This window comes from Helicoverpa armigera, chromosome 6 (assembly GCF_030705265.1).
Source record: "Helicoverpa armigera isolate CAAS_96S chromosome 6, ASM3070526v1, whole genome shotgun sequence".
Lineage (NCBI taxonomy): Eukaryota > Metazoa > Arthropoda > Insecta > Lepidoptera > Noctuidae > Helicoverpa > Helicoverpa armigera.
Window position 1 is genome coordinate 6985275 of NC_087125.1, and position 20517 is coordinate 7005791.

At 39.5% G+C, this 20517-nt stretch overlaps 2 protein-coding genes across 3 annotated transcripts; one reads left to right on the top strand and one right to left on the bottom strand.

Moving 5' to 3' along the window:
- The first annotated feature begins 311 nt into the window (after positions 1 to 311).
- LOC110371970 (uncharacterized) lies at positions 312 to 3417 on the top strand. The gene is made up of 6 exons (XM_049835780.2): positions 312 to 2057; positions 2154 to 2358; positions 2466 to 2585; positions 2665 to 2747; positions 2841 to 2983; positions 3252 to 3417. Exons 1-6 carry the CDS (start codon positions 1995 to 1997, stop codon positions 3346 to 3348), a joined length of 711 nt encoding a protein of 236 aa, XP_049691737.2. The 5' UTR covers positions 312 to 1994; the 3' UTR covers positions 3349 to 3417.
- Positions 3418 to 3905: 488 nt separating this feature from the next.
- Positions 3906 to 20128, bottom strand: LOC110371920 (thioester-containing protein 1 allele R1). Of its 2 annotated transcripts, none has more exons than XM_049835768.2 (26): positions 19838 to 20128; positions 17952 to 18020; positions 17115 to 17298; positions 16715 to 16893; positions 15952 to 16108; positions 15292 to 15428; positions 14143 to 14470; positions 13456 to 13632; positions 12692 to 12898; positions 12149 to 12304; positions 11742 to 11918; positions 11547 to 11663; positions 11410 to 11464; positions 11178 to 11331; positions 10775 to 11079; positions 10468 to 10628; positions 9912 to 10154; positions 9478 to 9617; positions 8980 to 9193; positions 7972 to 8149; positions 7500 to 7696; positions 6948 to 7085; positions 6409 to 6581; positions 6070 to 6172; positions 5176 to 5344; positions 3906 to 4804 (listed from the first exon to the last, which is right to left on the bottom strand). In XM_049835768.2, exons 2-26 carry the CDS (start codon positions 18014 to 18016, stop codon positions 4596 to 4598), a joined length of 4323 nt encoding a protein of 1440 aa, XP_049691725.2. In that variant the 5' UTR covers positions 18017 to 18020; positions 19838 to 20128; the 3' UTR covers positions 3906 to 4595. The 2 variants fall into 2 exon arrangements, with proteins under 2 accessions (XP_049691725.2, XP_049691728.2); XM_049835771.2 differs by lacking the exon at positions 19838 to 20128 and adding an exon at positions 19650 to 19796.
- Positions 20129 to 20517: the final 389 nt, after the last annotated feature.

Here is a 20517-nt window from a genome sequence, read left to right on the forward strand (position 1 = left end):
CGAATAGTAACTGTCAGTTTTTATCTTGATTGACACTGACAAAGTCAGTTTTAATTTTCAATCGCTAGCCTTTTGTTTTACCCCCAGGTTTAATAAATCATAATTATAATAACAAATACTTAAAAAAAGCTTCTAGATTTACATTTATCAAATACAATTTATTCAAAAACAATATTATTCTTGGCCATCCGAAACAAATTAACGAACGAAACGAAACGTTTTCATTACTTTTTTATTTACAATGACATTATTAATGTCAACATGTCAACCCTTGAATCTTGAATTTGAATTTGTCTTGTCTGTGTCAATTCTAAAGATCAATATCAATACAAAATAAAATGTTATAGACTAGTTGATTTATACATAAAAGTTGTAACATATAGAATCGTATTAATTAGACTAGTTAAAAAGTTCTACCCACATAATAGGATAACAAGATTTTCATTAAAATGGCTCACGTTATGGTTTTGGATTCTGTGGACGAAGATATTTTTGTATGTGGAACATGTAAAGCCGTGTTTAACTCTTTGCAAGTGTTTCTGGATCATAAGAGACTAAAATGTAACAGTGTCGATTTAGCTGGACGGTTTAATAGTGCTAATTTGGTGCAGACAACAGTAGTTGGCGATGCCTTTTCTGGGAGCACAGCACAAGGTAGTGTACAATCAGAGCCTGTTACTGAACAGATATGGCCCAAAGATTTAACCTGCTCCACATGCAAGAAAAGATTTAAGAAGATGAAAACCTTGCTTGCACATTTGAAAACTCATAGTGACAAACCCTACCAATGCCCTGTATGTGGTCGCTGTTTTATGCAAAATTCTCACTTACAGAGGCATATCATGTCACACAGGATGTGGCCCGATGGTCTTAAGGAAACAACTGCAAAGACCCAGGAAGAAGAACTTTTAAGCTATACATGTCCCTACTGTAATGTGATATTGCTAAATTATAGTCAATACAGAGTCCATCTGAAGAATCATTCCTCTTTAAAAAAGTTTAAATGTATCCAAGGAGATTGCATGGAGTATTTTGAAACAGTTGATCAGTTGCTTCATCATGTGTCTGTTGTCCATGAGTATCCACTTTATACTTGTCACCTTTGCAGTTCACCTTTCAACTCGTTAGAAGACATTGCCACACACCTGCAGAGTCATAATGATGTGGATAAAAACAAACAGACTTCTAATAAACTATATAAATGTTCACAATGTGATGCCAGATTCCGTAAACCTGAAAAATTGACTCTCCACATGATGACAGAGAATCATAACAAGATGTGTATCCATTGTAATAAGACGTTTGCTAGTGATAAGAGATTGCGCCTGCATTTACAAATACACAGGAAATTGAAACCATTTCAATGCAATATTTGTAACAGCAGCTTTCACATGAAGAAATATTTGTCTACTCATATGCTAAAACATGGCAACAGACAGTTCAAATGTACTGTTTGTAAATACACCTTTAAAAGGCAAGATTTGCTTCAAAGGCATATGAAGTTACACCAGGCTAAGAAAATGTTGAAGTGCCCTTTCAAAGAAGCTTTGGATTGTCAGAAGGAGTTTAATCGGAGTGACAAATTGAAATCCCATTTAAAGTCTCATACCAAACATATGGCTCTACAAATGAGTAAAAAGAACAAACTTTCACAGCCAATGAATACCTCAGATATTGGGAGAGATTCACTTAAAAGTTGATTGCTCAAAGAATGGCACAGGTTTTGGATTGTCCAGAAACTGATTATGATTAAGTTTAGACTTAAAGTCATGTTCTAAAAACTATAATTTATATTACCTACTCACTATGGTTATTACTTTCCACTTGAAACACCAATCCCAAAAGTGATGTAATAAAAAAAATTATGGTAGCCACACTTAAAGGGCTTCTTTCATAGATAGTTGGCTATATCTAATTAAGCAGTAAGTCAGTAGTGCAGGCAGGCTGCTACATAATAGACATATAAGTGGGTGGGAGGAGAAAAATATTATGAAATGGAATTCTACAAATCAATGCTGTTCCTAGTTATGGTATCAACCCATCTCATTTTATCCAATGTAAGTGAATGTTTTATAACAAAATTATTTCTGTGATTAAATTTTTCAATTAAAATCATAAATTATTAATTTTGTTTTCTCAAACTTGTGTTCCAGGCTAGACAGTTCAGAGTCACTGACCAGGTTTATTTTGATATTAAAAGTGAAGACAAACTTCTTGGGCGAGTGGTGATTGGTCTGTTTGGGGACTTAGCTCCAAATGCAGTAAAAAATTTCAAAGTTTTGGCAACTACAGGTATAAAGGGGAAGTCATATAAAGGTACTTCCTTTAATAGGATAATCAAGAGATTTATGGTCCAAGGTGAGCCTAATATTTAGTGTTTTATTTTAAATACTTCTGTGTATGTCATTTGTATAGTTTGTACATGAATCTCATTTGTGACATGAGTTTTATATTGTAAATTGTAGGTGGTGATGTGGTTGCTGATGATGGTACAGGCTCAACAAGCATTTATGGCGATACTTTTAGTGATGAGAACTTGGAGACACAGCACAGTGGTGCTGGGTTCGTTTCCATGGCTAACAAAGGTACAACTATTTCTACTTTAAAAAAAGGCTTGTTAAAATATTTATGAACTCTATTAATTGTATATTTTTAATATTGCAGGACCCAATACAAACGGCTGTCAGTTTATTATAACAACAACTGGGACGCCCTGGTTGGATAATTTGCACACTGTTGTTGGGAAGGTATGAAGCATATTGACATAAGTTTTCATTATGTATTGTTTTATCTTGATATGTCGTAGTTGTAATTTTAAATAATGAATTATTTTCCCAAAGGTGGTGGAAGGCCAGAACATAGTGCATATGTTGGAGCATACGCCGACTGACGTGGACGACCGGCCGACGTTGCATGTTTACATCGCTGACTGTGGATTGATACCTACGCCGCAACCTTACTACATTTCTGATGATCCTTATGAGTAAGATTTTTTTTATCTTTTCTATATGAAGGTTGAATGTTTAGTTATAGTTATTCATAAGTGGTGATACTAACAAAATAAGAATTTATGTTGAATTTCTTTCTGACTTTTTTGAATGCTTAAATAATTTATTTATGATTTTCTTTTAATTTGAAACCATACACCCACAAGCCTTTTACTTAGTAATATGTTAAAATTATGTATTATAACTTATAATGTTTGGATTTTATTTTTTTCTGGATTTTAACAGTTGTTGTCTCATTTTCAGTCTGTGGGCGTGGATAAAGGCTTCGGCAGTTCCGCTGACCATGTCGTTCTCAATCCTCGGCTTCTTTCAATGGATGATGATGAAAATGGAAATATAGGTAACTTCAACCCATCTTTTATTTTGTTTATATCTCGTATTTGACCCGAAGAAACTAAGATACTTTTAACATACTGATTTTTATCTCTTCTGAGCAAAATGTAAGGATTTGAAATTTCTTTTGGAATAAAATTGTTTTATACTTAGATGTATTTATATTATTTTTTAAACAGCCTCTGTAGTAGTCTACTTTCGTGTACCTTGAAGTGCAAACTAACGTTAGCCTAATGGCTATGGTTATAAACACAACCAATCTGTGGAACATGAAATGGTGAAATAAAAACTATCTTCACTCTTATATTTCTGTTTTTAATAATAAATAATTTTTACTACGGAGACATCGTAAAAAATTGCTATTTATTGAAAAATAACACATCAGAAGTATTGAAAGACGAGTCTTTTTAAACAAAAAAATCATCGTTCGTCATGCTAATATTCGTGTTAATATCAACTTGTTATGATTATAACAATATTGGTTTTTGTATTAATCTGGTATTTTTTATTAATAATACTCTGCGAAATATTTCTACCTGTTAACTTAATAAGTATATTTAATAAAAAAAAGTGCTATAGATGTTACGAGCGATATTAAAAAAATATCTACATAATTATAATTCGTTCGACTTATTTCAAGAACTAGATTAGTTTCCAAATGAGCACCTGGTGCTGTTTTGTAACAAATTCGTTTTTAATTTTATTCTAAATCAGAAAATTAAATAACAATAGTATGAAACCAATACTAAGCCATACAAATGTGTCGGGCGCGACGATTAAGTTACTTAATACATTGATTGACGCAACTATGACTAAGACAGGTCAGTCGTCATCCAATAAGTAATTTAATATAACTAATCGGCGGAGGTGGACAGCACATACTTCTTAGTTCTATAGACTGCCTGTCCATTGAAGTAGAACGAGGCTGCGAAACTGAGAAACATTAATTAATATGAATAAAAAAATGAACATTAATTTTATTTTTCTCACTTCTGAAGCTCCGCTTTGTGTCAATGTGCAGGCAGCCTTATAAAGAGGCATAAATGGCCTTACGAATATGTACAGAACTCCAAGCACTGTACACCATAAGACCGTTTGTCCACCGTCGCGTCGCCGTCACCGGACCGTCACCAAGAACGAGATTTTTTCGTGCCGAGTTTAATATCGGCGCGGGCGGCTGAATGTCGGCGTTCGGGTGACGGCGGCGGTGGACAAACGGCGTAACTGTTAGTCCTAGATGTTGAGTACTATTGGCTATAGTAAAAGTAACGTCGTCGCAAGTACAATCACTACTGGAGCTAAGACATGCGTATGCGCGGCATCGGGCGCCACGTGCGCCGGAGTGTCGGAGCCGGACACTTGTTGCTGAGCCGCGCCGCACGCGCGTGCACACGACGCCCACACGCGGCACACGTCGCATGCACTCGCTGGTACTGCTGAGAAGAATACTCGAGCGCGGTGACCTGGAGAAAGGAGGTTTTAGATAATATTCATAATGTGGGTGCAAAACTCGTACCTGAATGAAAAATTCCAATACAATGATATACAAAGAAATACATAGGTATAAGAGAGTTTACTGGATGATTCCCTACATACACGCATTTTTAGGGGAGTAGGTACATAAGCGAGCATATAGGAAAAATGCACAAGGAAGTTCTTAAAGGAGTATACAGTAGGTAGGTTTTATTAGGGAAATTATAGGAGAGTACATAAAAAAGTATATAGAGAAATAAGTGTGACGTTACAAGTAATTTAGGATTGTGGACATGCGTCTTGTGACCACTACGATAGATCCTCCACTCTGCCACCACTAGTAAAGAGTGTAGATACTAACTTGAATCATAGAGATCCTGCATGGTGGCCCAGGCGGGGCGCTGCCGGGCGACGGACAGCGCTCGCGCCGCCGCCAGCGTGGCGCAGCGCTCCGCACGCGCCGCGCGGACGCCGGCCAGCACCCGCGACCCGCCCGCGGACAGGCGAGCCCATACCACGTGACGGACGGACTAAAATAAACAATATACAGTGAGAATATGTACTTGAGTTTATTATTCAAAACTACACTAAAGAGTCAAATTCAACAGAAATGTATTATTAAGTAGGTATCTCTTTCACCCGCGTCCCGGGGTAATTTATTCATGTTATAGGCTATGTCCTAACGAAGGTAATCGAAGGGAGTTTAGTTTTCCAACAGTAAAAGTAGCAGTAAAATTGAATACCTAAGTAGTTTCAAAGCCTAAGCCTTCAAAGTTAGGGTACATAAAATGATCATCATCATCAGCCTATCGCAGTCCACTGCTGGACATAGGCCTCTCCAAGTGCGCGCCACTGAGATCGATTTTCGGCTTCTCGCATCCAGCTCCTGCCAGCCGTCTTGCGCAAGTCATCACTCCACCGTGCCTGAGGACGTCCTACACTACGTTTGCCGAGGCGCGGTCTCCACTCTAGAACTCGTTTACCCCAACGGTTATCGGTTCTTCGGTTAATATGGCCAGCCCACTGCCACTTCAGCTTGCTGATTCGGTGGGCTATGTCGATGACCTTGGTTCTCTGACGGATTACCTCATTTCTGATGCGATCCCTCAGAGAAATGCCGAGCATAGCCCTTTCCATAGCCCGCTGAGCGAGCATATACATAAAATGATGTTTCCTCTTTATTATGTAAAACGACCAACAACATAAAAAAGAACATAACATACTTAGTAGCTATTAAATAAATATATGTTCTTACCGTCAACTCTGTGAGCGTGTCTATGTCTGCCAAATATCCTGACGGCAGTTGCACAGTAAGCAACGTCAGGCCACTCTCAGTCTCATTCCCTTGTGCCACGAACCTGTAAATACATTGCAATATTACTACCAATTTACTTCTTAAGAATCCATGTCTTTGGATAAAAAATTATATTATGCAATAAAAATTAAAAATACAGGGTTTTGCTTTTTTGGCAGAATTTTTTTCCTTTCCGTCACGTTCACGGACTACCGAACATCTTTCTGTTATATGTGTGGTTACTTTTTTATAAACCACAGATACCTTTATATCCTAACTTCTCAATTAATGATAACTTACCCAAAACAAACAGAGAGTTGTAATCTATCCTTGGTGGATACTTGGTCGACTCTAGGATCGAGAGTGTAGCGTGGCCATGGCGCCGTCACATTGGTAGCCCCACGCGCCGACAGACCCAGCAGGCCGAGTCCACGACCCTCTGTTACTGCGCTTACTGATCTGCTGGCGCGGATCTGAAGATCAGAAAGTTATGGGACTTCAGTGTAAGTATCTAAAGGTCTATCTACATCTAAAGGTGCTTTTTCTGTGCATTGGAGAACACGTAAATGTCTGTTCTGCACCTTTTTTCAGGTTTCCGTCCCATCGAGCTATGAGAGTGAAGGAATAGTAAGTGCACCTGCGCCTGCGCAAACGCTTGTGCACTATAATGTCCTGCGTAGCAAGGTGATCTCCTTATATAAGAATAGCCGCCGTGGTGGAAATCGGTCTTAGACATAATCCTGCCCAGTCCGAATGTACCTATATGATTCTAAGTTGAGCTAGACGAGTTTGACTTGGTAATTTTGCAGAGCATTTAAGGTAAAGTGAAGGTTATTTACCGGTTTAGTCTGTATGACGAGCGCATTGTTCTCGCCGATTTGGAACTGTCTTGCCTCATCGGAGCCGGTCACGTTCACCGACACTCGGAGTTTAGATGACGTTTTCACCATTTCAGCGTACTGTGCCAACGAGTCCATCTGAAATACACATCAGATAATGTTAAGAATAGCGTTTGAACCGCAAAGGGTCTTATGAGATTCAAAACCAGATTTCCTCTTTGTCTCAGGTCATCATCCGCCTAGCCTTTTCAATGTTGGGGTCGGCTTCCAGTATAATCGTATATAGCTGAGTTCCAGTGTCTTTTTACAAGGAGCGGCTGCCTATCTGACCTCCTCAACCCATTTACCCAGGAAACCCATGATATCCCATGGTAAGAGTCGTTGTCAGACTTTCTGGCTTTTATATAGATTTTCAAATGACAGCCAGGACACCTCTTCTCTTTTTTAACACGCTTATATTTTAGATGATTTTAGGTATTTGAGGATATGCGACGCAAGGATCCTTTTGTACATTTTTCAAGGCATGACGTGGTTTCCATCACTAGTACTCACCACTTCAGGATCAGGATCGTGCGGCAGGTAAGCCTGCAGCAGGTATCTTACAACGGGTGTAGCTTCGTCCAGTAGCCGCGCCGCCAACATTGCTCGCAGCCCCCACGCGGCTGTGGTAGCTTCTAGACTGTTGCCCTTCAGCCATGGGTTGCGCCACTCGTTGCCGGATAGTGTACGGGACCAGAATAGGGTGGAACCTGATGAAGAAGATAAGAGAAGAACTTAGAAGATGATGTCATTATTGAGTTCTTTAGGAGGTTCGACGCTAAGCGATTAGTTCTGCCACAGATTACCCTAAGTTACTTCGTAAGTACTACTGAGAATTTAAAAAAAATACAGTATACCTTGCAGAAATGGAACATGATTATGGGTCGGAATTGGTCACAATTTTATTACAAGATTCTGGAATAGTAAAAGGGTCCAAAATATAAGAAAAATAAGATATTTTTTATGGCATAAAAATTCGTCTAACCTGTGGTGTTAGCGTATTTATCCATCATTTCCAGCGTCTGCGTGAGTTGTGGATGTCTGGCGACTGCAAACGCTCCAGCGATGACTGCCAGGGAGTACGCGTCCATGTCGGGAGAAACACCGCGTGCCAGGTAGTCGATCGCTTTGTTTATATTGTTTTTGTATAAAACATCGCTGCCCTGAAAATCAATCGAGTAGTATTTAGATAACAAGAATGCGTTATTGGTGACTTAAAGGCCCGGTTCCACTGGCTACCGATAGAGCTTTAGTTAACTATCTGATAGTTAATGCTATCTGTCAAATGAATACTGCTTATAATTTCCGAGACCTATGAAATCAAAAGTTATATTATCGGTAAGAAGAGTCCCTGATAGGATATCAGTGACTGTACAGTGCGATGAAACTAACAATAAAAAAGGCTACCTATATGACCTCAAATCAGTGCCGGTTTTAACTCTACCAGCGCCCTGGGCGAAATTTCTACGGCGCCCTCTAACTGCAATTTAAACCCATACGATAAAAAAAACCGGCTAAGAGCGTATCGGACCACGCTCAGTGTAGGGTTCCATAATGATAGTTTCCCGAGTATAGCCCATACCTGATAACACAGGTAACATAAAAAAAAAATTGGTGCCGCGATCTCCTTAGTGGTTTTGTATAAGGTATTAGGCATTGGCAAAACTATACATATTTTTTACTTTTTTTTTCCACGTGTAGTTTTGTGTCTAATCTCTGTTTTTTACCAGTTGACCAGTTTCCAGAAAATTTTGGTTCATATAGCGAAGAAAGAAAAGAGCGGTTTCGCCAGGACCTAAAAACGATGGAGGAGAGGTACCAAGGTCGATGGGATCAGCATATGATGATTGTCTACTGCTGGTGGATACAACGTGATTGTTCTCAAATGTTCACTGGTAATAACTGGTGGTGTGCACTTGGAGAGGCCTATGTCCAGCAGTGGACTGCGATAGGCTGATGATGATGATGTTCACTGGGTATAATTTTACGTTACCTTAGTCTGGTGCAATGCAACGAGTGCGTACGCAGCTAACGGCAGCGGTGCCTGCGCGTGCGGCGACGTGCGAGTGGAAGGTGCGGGCGCAGGCCAGCCGCCCGAGCCCTCCTGCGCATGCGCGAGCCAGCCCGCCGCGCTGCGGGCCGCCTCGGGCTCCACGCGCACGTAGCGAGCGCAGCGCGACAGCCAGCGGAGTGCTACTGACGTCATCCTAAACACAAGTATCAATATAACCTTCATAAAAATGTATAGAGAGAAGCTATTGCTTCAAAATATTTCATGAGTCATCGCTGTCCAAAAATATTGTATTTCAGTCTTTGAAGTCGGAAAACTCCATGGAATACCCACATATTTTACAGCTCTAATGGACACACTCAGAGACATTTAATGGTGACTTAAGCCATTCCTTAGTGAAGGATTTCTTTGACAATTAGTTGTTTCGACAATTAGTTGTTGGTTGGAGATACCTACTATAATTTGGTAATGTTTACTTACCAAACATCTCCGGGAGCTTCTGAATCAATTTCAGCAGCAAACGATCCATCAGGTCGTCGGAACGCCATCAAACGCTGATAGCCGATAGCTGCCAGTTCTCGCGCTTCCTTCGTTGTCGCAACCTCTTCTTGACCAGAAGCCTTACGGTAAGAAGACAAAGGTCTTTTAGTAACGCAAATACAATGGCATAAAAAGCTCGGTATTCTGTTCAATTCGCAACTAGCGACCCGCTCCGTCTTCGCATGGGATAACAGTATTTCCTCACTATTTACTGTATGTTATTGTACATAAAAAAAACAATCTTTAATCACTCTATCTATTAAAAAACTAACCGCATGAAAATCGGTTGCGTAGTCTTGAAGTTTAAAGCGTACAAAGAGACATAGGGACAGAAAACGTGACTTTGTTTTATATTATGTAGTGATATAACAAACCTGTAAATAGTCGAGTAGCACACAAGCAAGTGCAAGTGGTCTGACTGCATGCACAGGATCTGCGGCGGGTCCCGGCGGCTCCCTCACTGCCTGTAGGGCTCCTGACAGTAGGTCTCCTGTGGCTTGCAGGGAAGTAGCCCCTGCCTTTATCCCGGCCGGCACATCTAACGTCACGTTAGCTCGGGCAACACCGCGGCGGGCGTCTAGGAGACTCCACGCAAATAAGTCTTCTTCGTAACCATCCTGAAAACAGGTGAACATCATCACACATCGTCTTTTGTCAGGCACTTATTGCCACCGAGAGATGCCTGGCAGAATTGAAATGGTGGACCCAAATGAAACACCAAGGCAAAGGAATGCAGCTCTTATGGGAAAGAAGCAGAGGTGGAGCATGGTGGCATGAAATGCGTCATGCCATTTATCATCACTGCATATCGGTCGATTTTGCCTCAAGTCCTTGAAGTATGTGTAGATATCTTATGTAAAAATAATTGGTATTAATCACAACAAGTTGTGACAACTACAAGTAGAGAGAATTGAAGTATTCATCAGTTACCTTGACTTGAATGGTTCTGAAGAGCGAGTCAGAGACGCCGTTGCCACTGGCCTCCACAATGATAGGTGCGTCGCCGCTGCGTACTGCGGTGACGAGGAACGCCGTGCTCACTGACCCTCGAGCCGGCACCGTCACGCGCTCGCGACGGAATAACTCGATCTCTGAGAAAGGCATCACTTTGAGTATAGAATTAGAGTTCCAAGTATATAGAAATCTCAGAAGGGTAGTTCAGAGCAGTGCACATAAGGACATCCAGTTTACTGAGGATTATCGTAATTGGCATAATTAAAGCTATAAGTTCGCTTACTTTTCGCTGAATCAAGTTCGTTGTCGAGTGGTTCGAATTCGAAGTATTGATCGCTGTTGTAGAAAGTGACCTCGACCGACGTGTCCACAGCTAACGTTGTCTTCAAGATAATGACTGCAGCCACTGACTCTCCTCGTTGCAATGTAGTAGGTAATTCAGCAGTCATTGACAAAGGCACAGAGGTGGTAAACTTCTGTGGGGTAGCTAAACCGAGACCCAGGGTAGGGTGAACGGAGAAAGCGCCGATTGAGAATTCTCCTGCAGTAACTGATGTCCAGCGTTCTTTTGCTCCGGTTCCATCATTGCTGTAAATAATAAACAGCTTTACACATTGAAGGACAGAGAAACGGAAACAGGGGAACATACTTTAGGTCTTGTAAGTTCTATATTAAATTTAGCTTACCCAATAGTAAGATTGGCGAGCATCCAGGTGGGTTGCGGGTTAACGGTTAAGTAGTATCGTGGTGACGGCGGCGGTGGTAGCCGACTGAACGCATATGGTCCAGCCTGTGGGGCCCTTGTACCGGTCTCTAGAGGAGCCGGTGTTGGATGCGATCCTGAAATGAGACATTGATTTTGTAAATTACCCTAAACTTGATATTAGGCATTGAAAGGAAAATAATGAAGGATCTTACCATCGGGATTACTTTTGACTACTACGCCATCTGTTAGAATGACAACTCCTGCGTTCTGAAAACGAAGGATTTATTATTTACTATGTTAACCCATTAATATTGAGGGTATAAAAATGAAAAAAAAAAGCGATACGAACTTTGAAAACATCAGAAGCAGTGTAGCCTCCCAAATCCAATCCCATTCCAGGTAGATGGTCTTCATTTTTGAATACGGAATACGATAAACCACTGAAGCTTTCCACTTCGCGTTCCACCTGCAAAAATAAGAAGTTATATAGAGCTGTCTATACACATTTTGCTGTGGTTAATATTGGCTTAAAAAAAAAACTAACCGTATGCATATCAAGTCCGTTTCCTAATCCATTCTGGTTAGCGAGACCAGCTTTGATGGCGTTGGTATCTTCAGCTAAAAGTGCTACATATGCGCCCGCGTCACCTGATACTCGCAGTTCTACTAATGTGTTGGGTTTTACTCCTGCACCACTGCTTGATACTGGAGATACGGACACCTGAAGTATAAGATTACAATTAATCTAATCAAATCTAATGAATATGGAAATCTCTGGTGCGGATTTGACCCTTGAAAGAAGTGGGAAACCTGGCACTGTATGTACTATAACTCTCCAAAGTTTCTGCCACTTGGTTACTTCCTTTATTGAATTTTACAAAATAAGTTATTATTTTTTACATAGTCTTAGGAGTACAAAATCCGACGGGCGACTTTTCTGGTCTATCTTACCTCGTTCTGCAGCAGGTTGGAGTGTGGAGCATAAACAGCAGCAGAGAGCAGGCTGTTAACGTCAAGACGTGGATACCACGCCACCAGCACGCAGCCGGGAGACATGCGTGACGTCACCGATACCGAAATGTCCACGCTACGCCGAGCTGGACTCAACTGCAATACAATAGTCATAGTTTATGAAGATTTAGAGTTAAAAGCAGGTATAGGTACATAAATAGTTTGTAGATATGAGGGAATCTGCTTATAAGTAGATACTCGTTTGTATCTCTACCACCAAGGATGGAAAGACGAACGAAGATCCTTAAGGCAGGTCGGCAGGCGCCTTCTTCCAGGTCAAATAGGGACGGCGGGTGTGACCAAATTTGTTGAAGAGACTTTGCGTTATGACATCTCCACTAGTCATTTTGTTCTCCATGATCTCTACCCATCGCAGAAAAAATATCAGTGACTACGTAGCATCACACTTTACTGGGTATGTACTGAAAAGCAAATCAAAATAACAATGCTCGTGCACAATATATTAACACGATTGCAACTGACCTCGACAGTCTTAGCGACAATGATGTCACCGCGTCCTATAACGGCGTAATGCACCAAGTCCATAGGTTCTGTCGCGGTGATGCGTGCTCGCATCTCATCTCCCACTCCTGTGCCTCGAGTTAGAATCTCAGCTGTTAAGAACTGACCGAAAGAGTACTCGTTTCGTTGTACGTTGACTACACGTTCTGTCACCTCTTTGTATTTTACCTGTTGGCAAAAATCATGATATATTAAATTCACTTAGGTATATCAAAATACTTTCTAAGTTTGTATGTACTTTCTAAGTATATCTTAGACACCAATGGCTGATAAAAAGGTGAAGGAAAACATCTTGAGGAAACCTGGACTATATAGTCTGAAATCACCAACCCGCATTGAGCAAGCGTGGTGATTAATGCTCAATCCTTCTCCGTGTGAGAGGAGGCCTGTGCCCAGCAGTGGGACGATAAATAGGCTGTAACTAACTATATCAAAATACTATAAAACTGCAATTACAAAGAAACCTTTATAATTTTTTTTCCACTACAGCTATTATCAAGGGGACGGCTTGTTACATCCGACATCAGCCAAGAATATAAAATACATATGTCGAAGGGCTGCCCGATCATCACAGCAAGTATGAGAGATATGAGAGATCTCGCAATGCTCACTTGTTGTACTTGTTTTATTTCTGTTCTGTATTCATGTCGTTTGGTCGGAAGTATAAATATCGAAAGGTCATAGCTGAAAAACACTTGAGAAAGCTTATATGTACTTCTTCTTACCACTAAGTTAAGTGTGGAGTTCACATGTCCGTTGTCCGGCACAAGCGTATATGTGGCGATGCCTTTACTCATGGTCACGGTGGTGACGTTGACCGGAGCGCCGTCGTCCCACAGCCGCTCTACCGTCACCTCCCCATCGGTAGCCATCACTTGCCCTGATGGATCCACTAGTTCGATCTGTTGATGTTACATTGAGTTTTAGAGCCAAAGCACTTGATTAGAGTAGGAATAGTTTATAGTAAAGTAGTATTTGTTGGGCGAATCCAGTCAACAAAAGGTTTTGGGGCTAATCCATCCGATATGGTTGAAATTTCACATTAATTAAATTCATGAGGAAGTAACAGAGAGAGTAATATAATATACTGGGAGAGTAAATAAATGAGTATATAGGGGTAGTTCAACAGGGAGTACGTAAGGAAGTACTAAAAGTACATAAGGGTGTAAACAGAGAAAGTAAATAACAAAGTACATAAGGAAGTATTGACCATTGGTTATTGAATCATAATGTTTGCTTTTTTACATCATAATATATGAATTAATATCCTTGTGCCTTAAAATAACATACTTGAGCAATATTTAATACTCAGTCGTAAAAACATTTTCGCATAATGTTAATTCCTTTGCCTCATTCGAAATTGTTGCATTTATTTTGATCATAAATGTGGATGGTGAAGTTGAATTGCTTACCTGTACGATGTAAGGCAGAGTAGGTTTGAAGTAATCCGGCGCTGTCACCTTCAATCTATAAGGTGTTCTTAAAAGAAGAATCCGGGATGATACATTCTGTTTTATTAGCGTATCTTTCTCCTCAATTACAGCTTCTACAACCAGTGGCCTCGCTGCATCCTCAGCTAGGTCTAGGTCAGTTTTGAGGTCAAACGTTACTTGTGCCTGGCCGTTCATATCGACCACTTTCCTTGTGGGCGCTGCCACTACGGGCTGTAATACCCCAGAGAAGAACACGGGGTACGCAGATATAGTTAGTTCACCGCGGACTGGTACACCGTTGAAATGCCTAAAAGATATTTTAATTAATGATAATGTTCTTTCTTAAATAGAAAGTTAGTACAGGATACTAATTAGATTCTGTAGTGCAAGTAACGGTACTTGAATTCTGGTTCAATACTGACATGTATGATTATTACGAGATATGCAATGATAAACCCACATATTTTTACGGTAATGTAAATTCATTTGACGGCGTTGTGAAATAAAAATAGTTAAGTATTCGTTCGATGCTAAAACAACACCGATGTTCAATAAGGTTTTTATGAAATATTACTGTTTGATCGGATTGTACTGTTGATAAAAACTGACAGCGTTGCGTCTACAAACAGTTCTTGCTTATTTACGTAATGATTATTATTCTATTGAATTGGAGTGATGAGTTTTTCTGTAACGTAATGAGAATCGACTTTCGCTGTGAAAATTGCTTTGTTTAGAGGTACTACGAGTGAAGTTCATTCCAGTTCATTATAGAACATTGTGTGGGTTTTCGCAGCGAATCCAATTATAGCGTTAGAAATTATTCTAGTAAATCTCCTTTGAAAATAAGAAAATTATATAAATTCGTTAGAACCTATTATGTCATTTTGATAAACAAGTCAGGCGACACCAGTTCCTTCAGTTGCCAACTTGTTTTGGACATAAATCTCTCAAACGGGTTGATTGAATTAATTAATTTTTGTTTTTGTATGTCCAAATAGAATATCAGAGGTATCGTCATTATGTCAATGATTTTAAGAAAATAGGTGATGACTTACATCTTTTGATTTTATATAGGATTCTTTTCAGTATTAAGAATTTTCAAAAAAATACTCTAAAATAGATATTTACTTAGCGGTAACGTTGATGTCGAATCTGCCATCTGTGAAGAGGATTTCCTTGGGCATCTGCATGTCCATATGGAACCTTGGCTGCACATAATCTGCGACCAACACTTGGCGAGAGTACTTCTGCCCACGAACCTCCACCTGTGCGGATAAAGTTATGCAAACGTAACGTATGTAAATCCAAAGGCCGTCTTAGAGTGGGCAGTCGAATTCAAGAATTACGATTTCGAGGCTAATCGCAATTTCCGGAGTTATTCGAGCAAAATCTATTTAGCATTGTACCTACATACTTTAATACTTGATTCATAAGATTTAAGATTTTTACATTGTTTCCCGCTATGATGCATAATTTAGCAAAAGTTTAGCTTAAGTTCTAGAAAGAACTGACGATGATCCTGATTCAGTAAAGACGAATGTAGGTCTAAAAATCTTGATAACATTGACTAAGACAATATGAGGAAGTAACAACATACAGCACAATTGTTGTTTTCCTTCCCAGGTGGAGCAATTATTTACAAATTAATATAAATATGAACTGTTTCAGCGTAAACAAAATTACATAGCTTGCGGATACAACGCAGACATTCCGTAACAAAAATGTTAAAAATGAAAGTTTCATGAGTCGTGGCAATTTTAGGATTTATGAATGTCAATGTTGGTTTACCTGTATCGTCCATTCTCCAAGAGCCGGTTCATCAGCTAGCACCAACTCCTCCGTGAGTACTCCCCGGTCCAGTTCAGCGCCTGCCCACTGTCTTATAGGCGAGCCCCCGGTATCCAGCACGCTGACATCAACCGTCGACGACAGCGGCAGCAGGTACCTGCGCAACCGCACAGGTCAACGACCCTCTCGTAATCACACGTAATCTTACGCGCACGAGCTCTCGCACCGATGCCACAGAAAATGAAAGTGTCTCGCGCTTACTACCAAAATTCCTAAATTCCTAATTCCTAAATTTTCCTCGTTAAACGGAACAAGGACACAGTTGGCCACTGATAGGAAGGTAGACAAACAATCGATTGATGTGTTTCGCATTAACAATTGCGTTAATGTTTTGTTTAACTACGAAGATAATTACTAGTGACCTCAGATTATAGGGTTATTGTTGTTTTATGAAGGCAGTCAAGCTTAAACTCTATTTAATAGAAACTTCAATGTCTACTGATCAGTTCCATCTTGTAGCTTTGTGTTGTTAATCGGAACTTAATTAAAAAGTAATTTACTTCTTATAGACAAGTAAATATTCAATTAAAACGGCATATTGGTGTTGTTGTTGATGATCGACATTAAAATAGAGTTGTAAATAACAGTTAGGTAACCATAGCAGCTCAGCTCAGCCGTCCTAGAACCGAGATCATTATTTCTTGGTATTGCAACTTGGTAACAAGATGCGCTGTACAGTAAAGTAAAACGGTGATAATCTTACTTGTCTAAGGCGATGACCCTAAAGTTAATAGTGTCTCCGGGTTGGTAGACACGTTTGTCGGTCTGCACGAAGACGGCGAAACTGCGCGGTTGGTAGAGCAACGGTGACGACGATGAGAATAGCGGGCCTGAGGTTGACCGCGCCACCAGCGAGTACTGCCCGGGCCCAGGGTCACCGATCTACATCAGGTGCAAAAGATTCGGTCACGTTTTGTTGTGGGTAAAGCGCTTCATTTATTACTAATGTGGTCAGTTATTGGTTTGGTTGGCCCACTGAACTGTTCATACGAACGTGCAAGTCCAAAATGTAGGTGTTATGTAAGTAGTTCAAGCCCATAATCAACCATAGATAACATCTTTGTTACTTTCTAAATGGCGAAACATTTATATTTTCAACTTACTTCAAGTTCTATAAGTCTGGATGCAGCAGCTGGGACCTGTACTTCCCGTCCCTTTGTGAACTGCTCTCCATTGGCGCGACGGCCCTCCACAGCTACATATAAGGTATACGCCCGGGAGCCACCAGCTATTGCCACCGTGTATGAGTTGAACGGCCGCAGCACTCTTGGACCCAGCACTGATATACTGTAAACAGTATTTATGTAGACATTGTCACATGCTTTAAAGTAATGAGTTTCCGTTAAAACCGGCCACTTTTGTCCTACTTGCGAGTATACATTCCCTGAACTAAAAGCTTGTAGTAGGTACCTACTAAGCTTTTAGACATAGTATACACCAACCATTAACGGAACCTTAACGTCGTACGTACAACTAAACTAGTCTTTAGGGGTCGTTGAAATAACAGAACAGCATTTCCTTATATGAGTCGTAAAATCTTTGTCCTGGAACTAGAATTACATTCTTAGAAATATTGTTTTTCAACTTTCAGAAATTACTTAACTGTAAAACTATTGGAGTTTGAGGTAACGAAATGTAATCTTTCAGAAAATCTGCTTTTGTACCTTAAATGGCGTAAACAACTGGGTACGTGAGCAAGAATAATGTTTTGCTAACTTGAAGTAGTGTGTTTATATATAAACAATTGTAGGTTTCTAACTATGATCAAACAGAGAATGCATTTAGAAAGAAGTTCATTAAGTGTTGATCACATGAACACTAAACCCATAAACCTATTATATACTTACCTGTATTATTTAGTAGATATGAGACAGATGACGATCTTGTCACGTTCTAGCAATTAATATTAGCATACCGTTTAATATTAATGTTAAACTTACCTTTGTACAAGAAGTGGCGTAGTCAATGCTACTACGAAGTAGTATAGAGCTATTTTATGAGTCATCTTTCTGAAATAAGAATTAATTATATCATGATTAACAATGTTCACATCAAACAATCAGAAATATATTTCTTGGCATTGTAAGTAATGAGTACATATCTCGGCCATACAAAAACATATAAGAAGACTTTAGTAATTGAAATAGGTATAACTTACTCATACAATAGATATCTTGCATATGTAAGGTCATTATGTTTCATAGAATCTGATAGAACACTCCATATAACACGCTTTTATTATGTAAACTATGTCATGAAAATTGTCTGTACTGTCGAACTGATCTGATGAAGGAGCCGGAAGATATTAATTGGCACTTCGTAATGGAATATCCTATCATAGCTGTATGTGCTTGGACTTGTTCAATAAGACTTGATGATTTTTACGTACATTTATGAAAGCATTACGTGCATTATGTTTACTTCATTGGTTTACGTAAGATTTTCTTTCAGGGCAGATGAAATTGTAAAATCGTCTTTTATAAAAGAGTTTTCCCAAAATCTACCCTAAATACCAATTTGCTATGCGTCCAATCTTTTAATTGAAATAGAATTTTGGAAACGTTGCATCGCGATAGTCATAAGTAGATCTCAGTTCTTTCTTCATGAAAACGGGCAGGAGGTACATACTTACTCGTAGGTATGTCAGCCCAGAATAATAAAAAAACATTTTATAAACAAAATAGGCTTATGCGTGTATATGTAAATACATTCATTAAGTATTTACTTCCTTCACTTGTATTCTGCCACTACGAGAATCTTAAAAGCCGCAGCCTTCTGAATGGTCACGCTCTATATGGTCAACACTGAACTACCTACACTTTATTTATGTAATTGTAAGATTATCATTCGTTAAATTTTAGCTTCGATCATCCTTTAACTTACCTGCTCGTGCTAGTTATTAAAATTAGAATAATTTTCTTATTATACTTTCCTCGTGCATATTTAGAAGATACCTATTACCTAGGTAAGGATTTGTTTCGCTCCAGAAGAGATTTGTTAAAAAATCAAAGGCTCCGTTTTTGCAGCTAATTCGAAAATAAGTTATTGTTATGTTAAATCCCTGATAATAAATCCAGGATTAAGACTGAATAACATTTTTAGTTTGCCCAGAGGATACAATGATCAGTTTATTTTGCAAATATGATAATGTGAATCATAATATTATTATGAGACAAGAACCGATATTTCCTTGTAACTTATCAAAAGATGTATTTGAGAGTCGTGGGTGAGCTGTTCGCTACGAATCATGAGTGTATTGAATTCACATATTTGTCATACATATGTACAACTTGTGTCCTTGTTGTTTCTGACTCACTATGTCAACAGTTGCGTGGGCGGAACAGCCTTTTCAACCGATATGGTAAAACAGCTTATTTCTTAGAAAAAATTGCCGCCTAAACTAGAAGAGATTATTTTGTTATCGCTACGTAATAAATGTGTATTTAAAGTTTTCTATACGGATGTAAATGTTTCCGAAGATACATCATAAGAAATAAGTGTACACATTGTAGTAAGAAACTTTCTCTAGGCTCACGACATCGCTCGAGTTGTTCAGTGTTTACCTTCTCAGGCAACAAAACAATCGCCGCAAGAGTGCTAGAGAAGTGCGTGACTCTGCATCTAGTACACCTACTTACCAGAGCTTAGATTACTATAATCATTGTAACAGGAACATTTCACTCACATTTACCAACCAAATGCAAGGAAAACCCAAAATGCACCAACTTGATGTCATTTAAAATCTCGACATTCAACTTGTACAAAAATAGAGATTACGTACACCCCGAATTATATGCAACTTTACGAATTTTTTAATGAAGCTCACCTTTTGGGCACTTAAGTCACTCGTATCACTTAATTAAATAAACTTATCACTATATCACAGATCGTTTGATTCGGGTGCACATAGTTTGTGGCAGCGTGAGTGCGCGACACAGGTCGGCGCGGGGTGCACTATACAACTAACAATAAGTGTTGCGGAGTGAGGCAGCGGCGCCTACGCACGCAGGTGGGGCGCCGAGAAGCCTTGCGAAAATTCACCGTCGCACAGTACCTGCGAATGCGCTCTGCACCTACTCGTGTTATGCAGCGTTGAGCTGGATCTTTCCTTATTCATGCCAAACGCATTAGCTATTATAACGTAACGTAGTAAACATTGTAAGAATGTACTGTACTGTCACAGTAATAAGTTAGTGTCTTAGTCTTATTAGTGCGTCGTACCAGTTATTGCAAGGGTCTTCTTATAATAATAAGGTTTTAAATTCGCAATAGTCTTAACCGAAATTAGGGTAATGTATACGTACCTACCAAGTTGCATACAATTAGAGGCTCAAGTTAGCCAACACACACGGCGCTTTTTTTAAAGAAATGGTTTATTTCTTCAACTGCTACGACTATTTGCGTTTTGTAAGTTTTTTTTAAATTACAACAGGTTGTTTATCACGTACTGGACGCGTACATCTCAGATGGTCGATGATATGTTAGAGGCTCGATGCGAGTTGAGTG

Bases quoted from the DNA above. Each gene is read 5' to 3' on its own strand.
- LOC110371920 (XM_049835768.2), bottom strand. From the start codon at position 18,016: ATGACTCATAAAATAGCTCTATACTACTTCGTAGTAGCATTGACTACG. The intron at 15,429-15,951 runs GTAAACCAACAT...TTATCCGCACAG, and splicing joins TTGGAGAATGGACGATACAG to GTGGAGGTTCGTGGGCAGAA. The intron at 11,465-11,546 runs GTTCGTATCGCT...CTTCGTTTTCAG, and splicing joins CTGCTTCTGATGTTTTCAAA to AACGCAGGAGTTGTCATTCT.
- LOC110371970 (XM_049835780.2), top strand. From the start codon at position 1,995: ATGGAATTCTACAAATCAATGCTGTTCCTAGTTATGGTATCAACCCAT. The intron at 2,359-2,465 runs GTGAGCCTAATA...TGTAAATTGTAG, and splicing joins CAAGAGATTTATGGTCCAAG to GTGGTGATGTGGTTGCTGAT. The intron at 2,748-2,840 runs GTATGAAGCATA...ATTTTCCCAAAG, and splicing joins TGCACACTGTTGTTGGGAAG to GTGGTGGAAGGCCAGAACAT.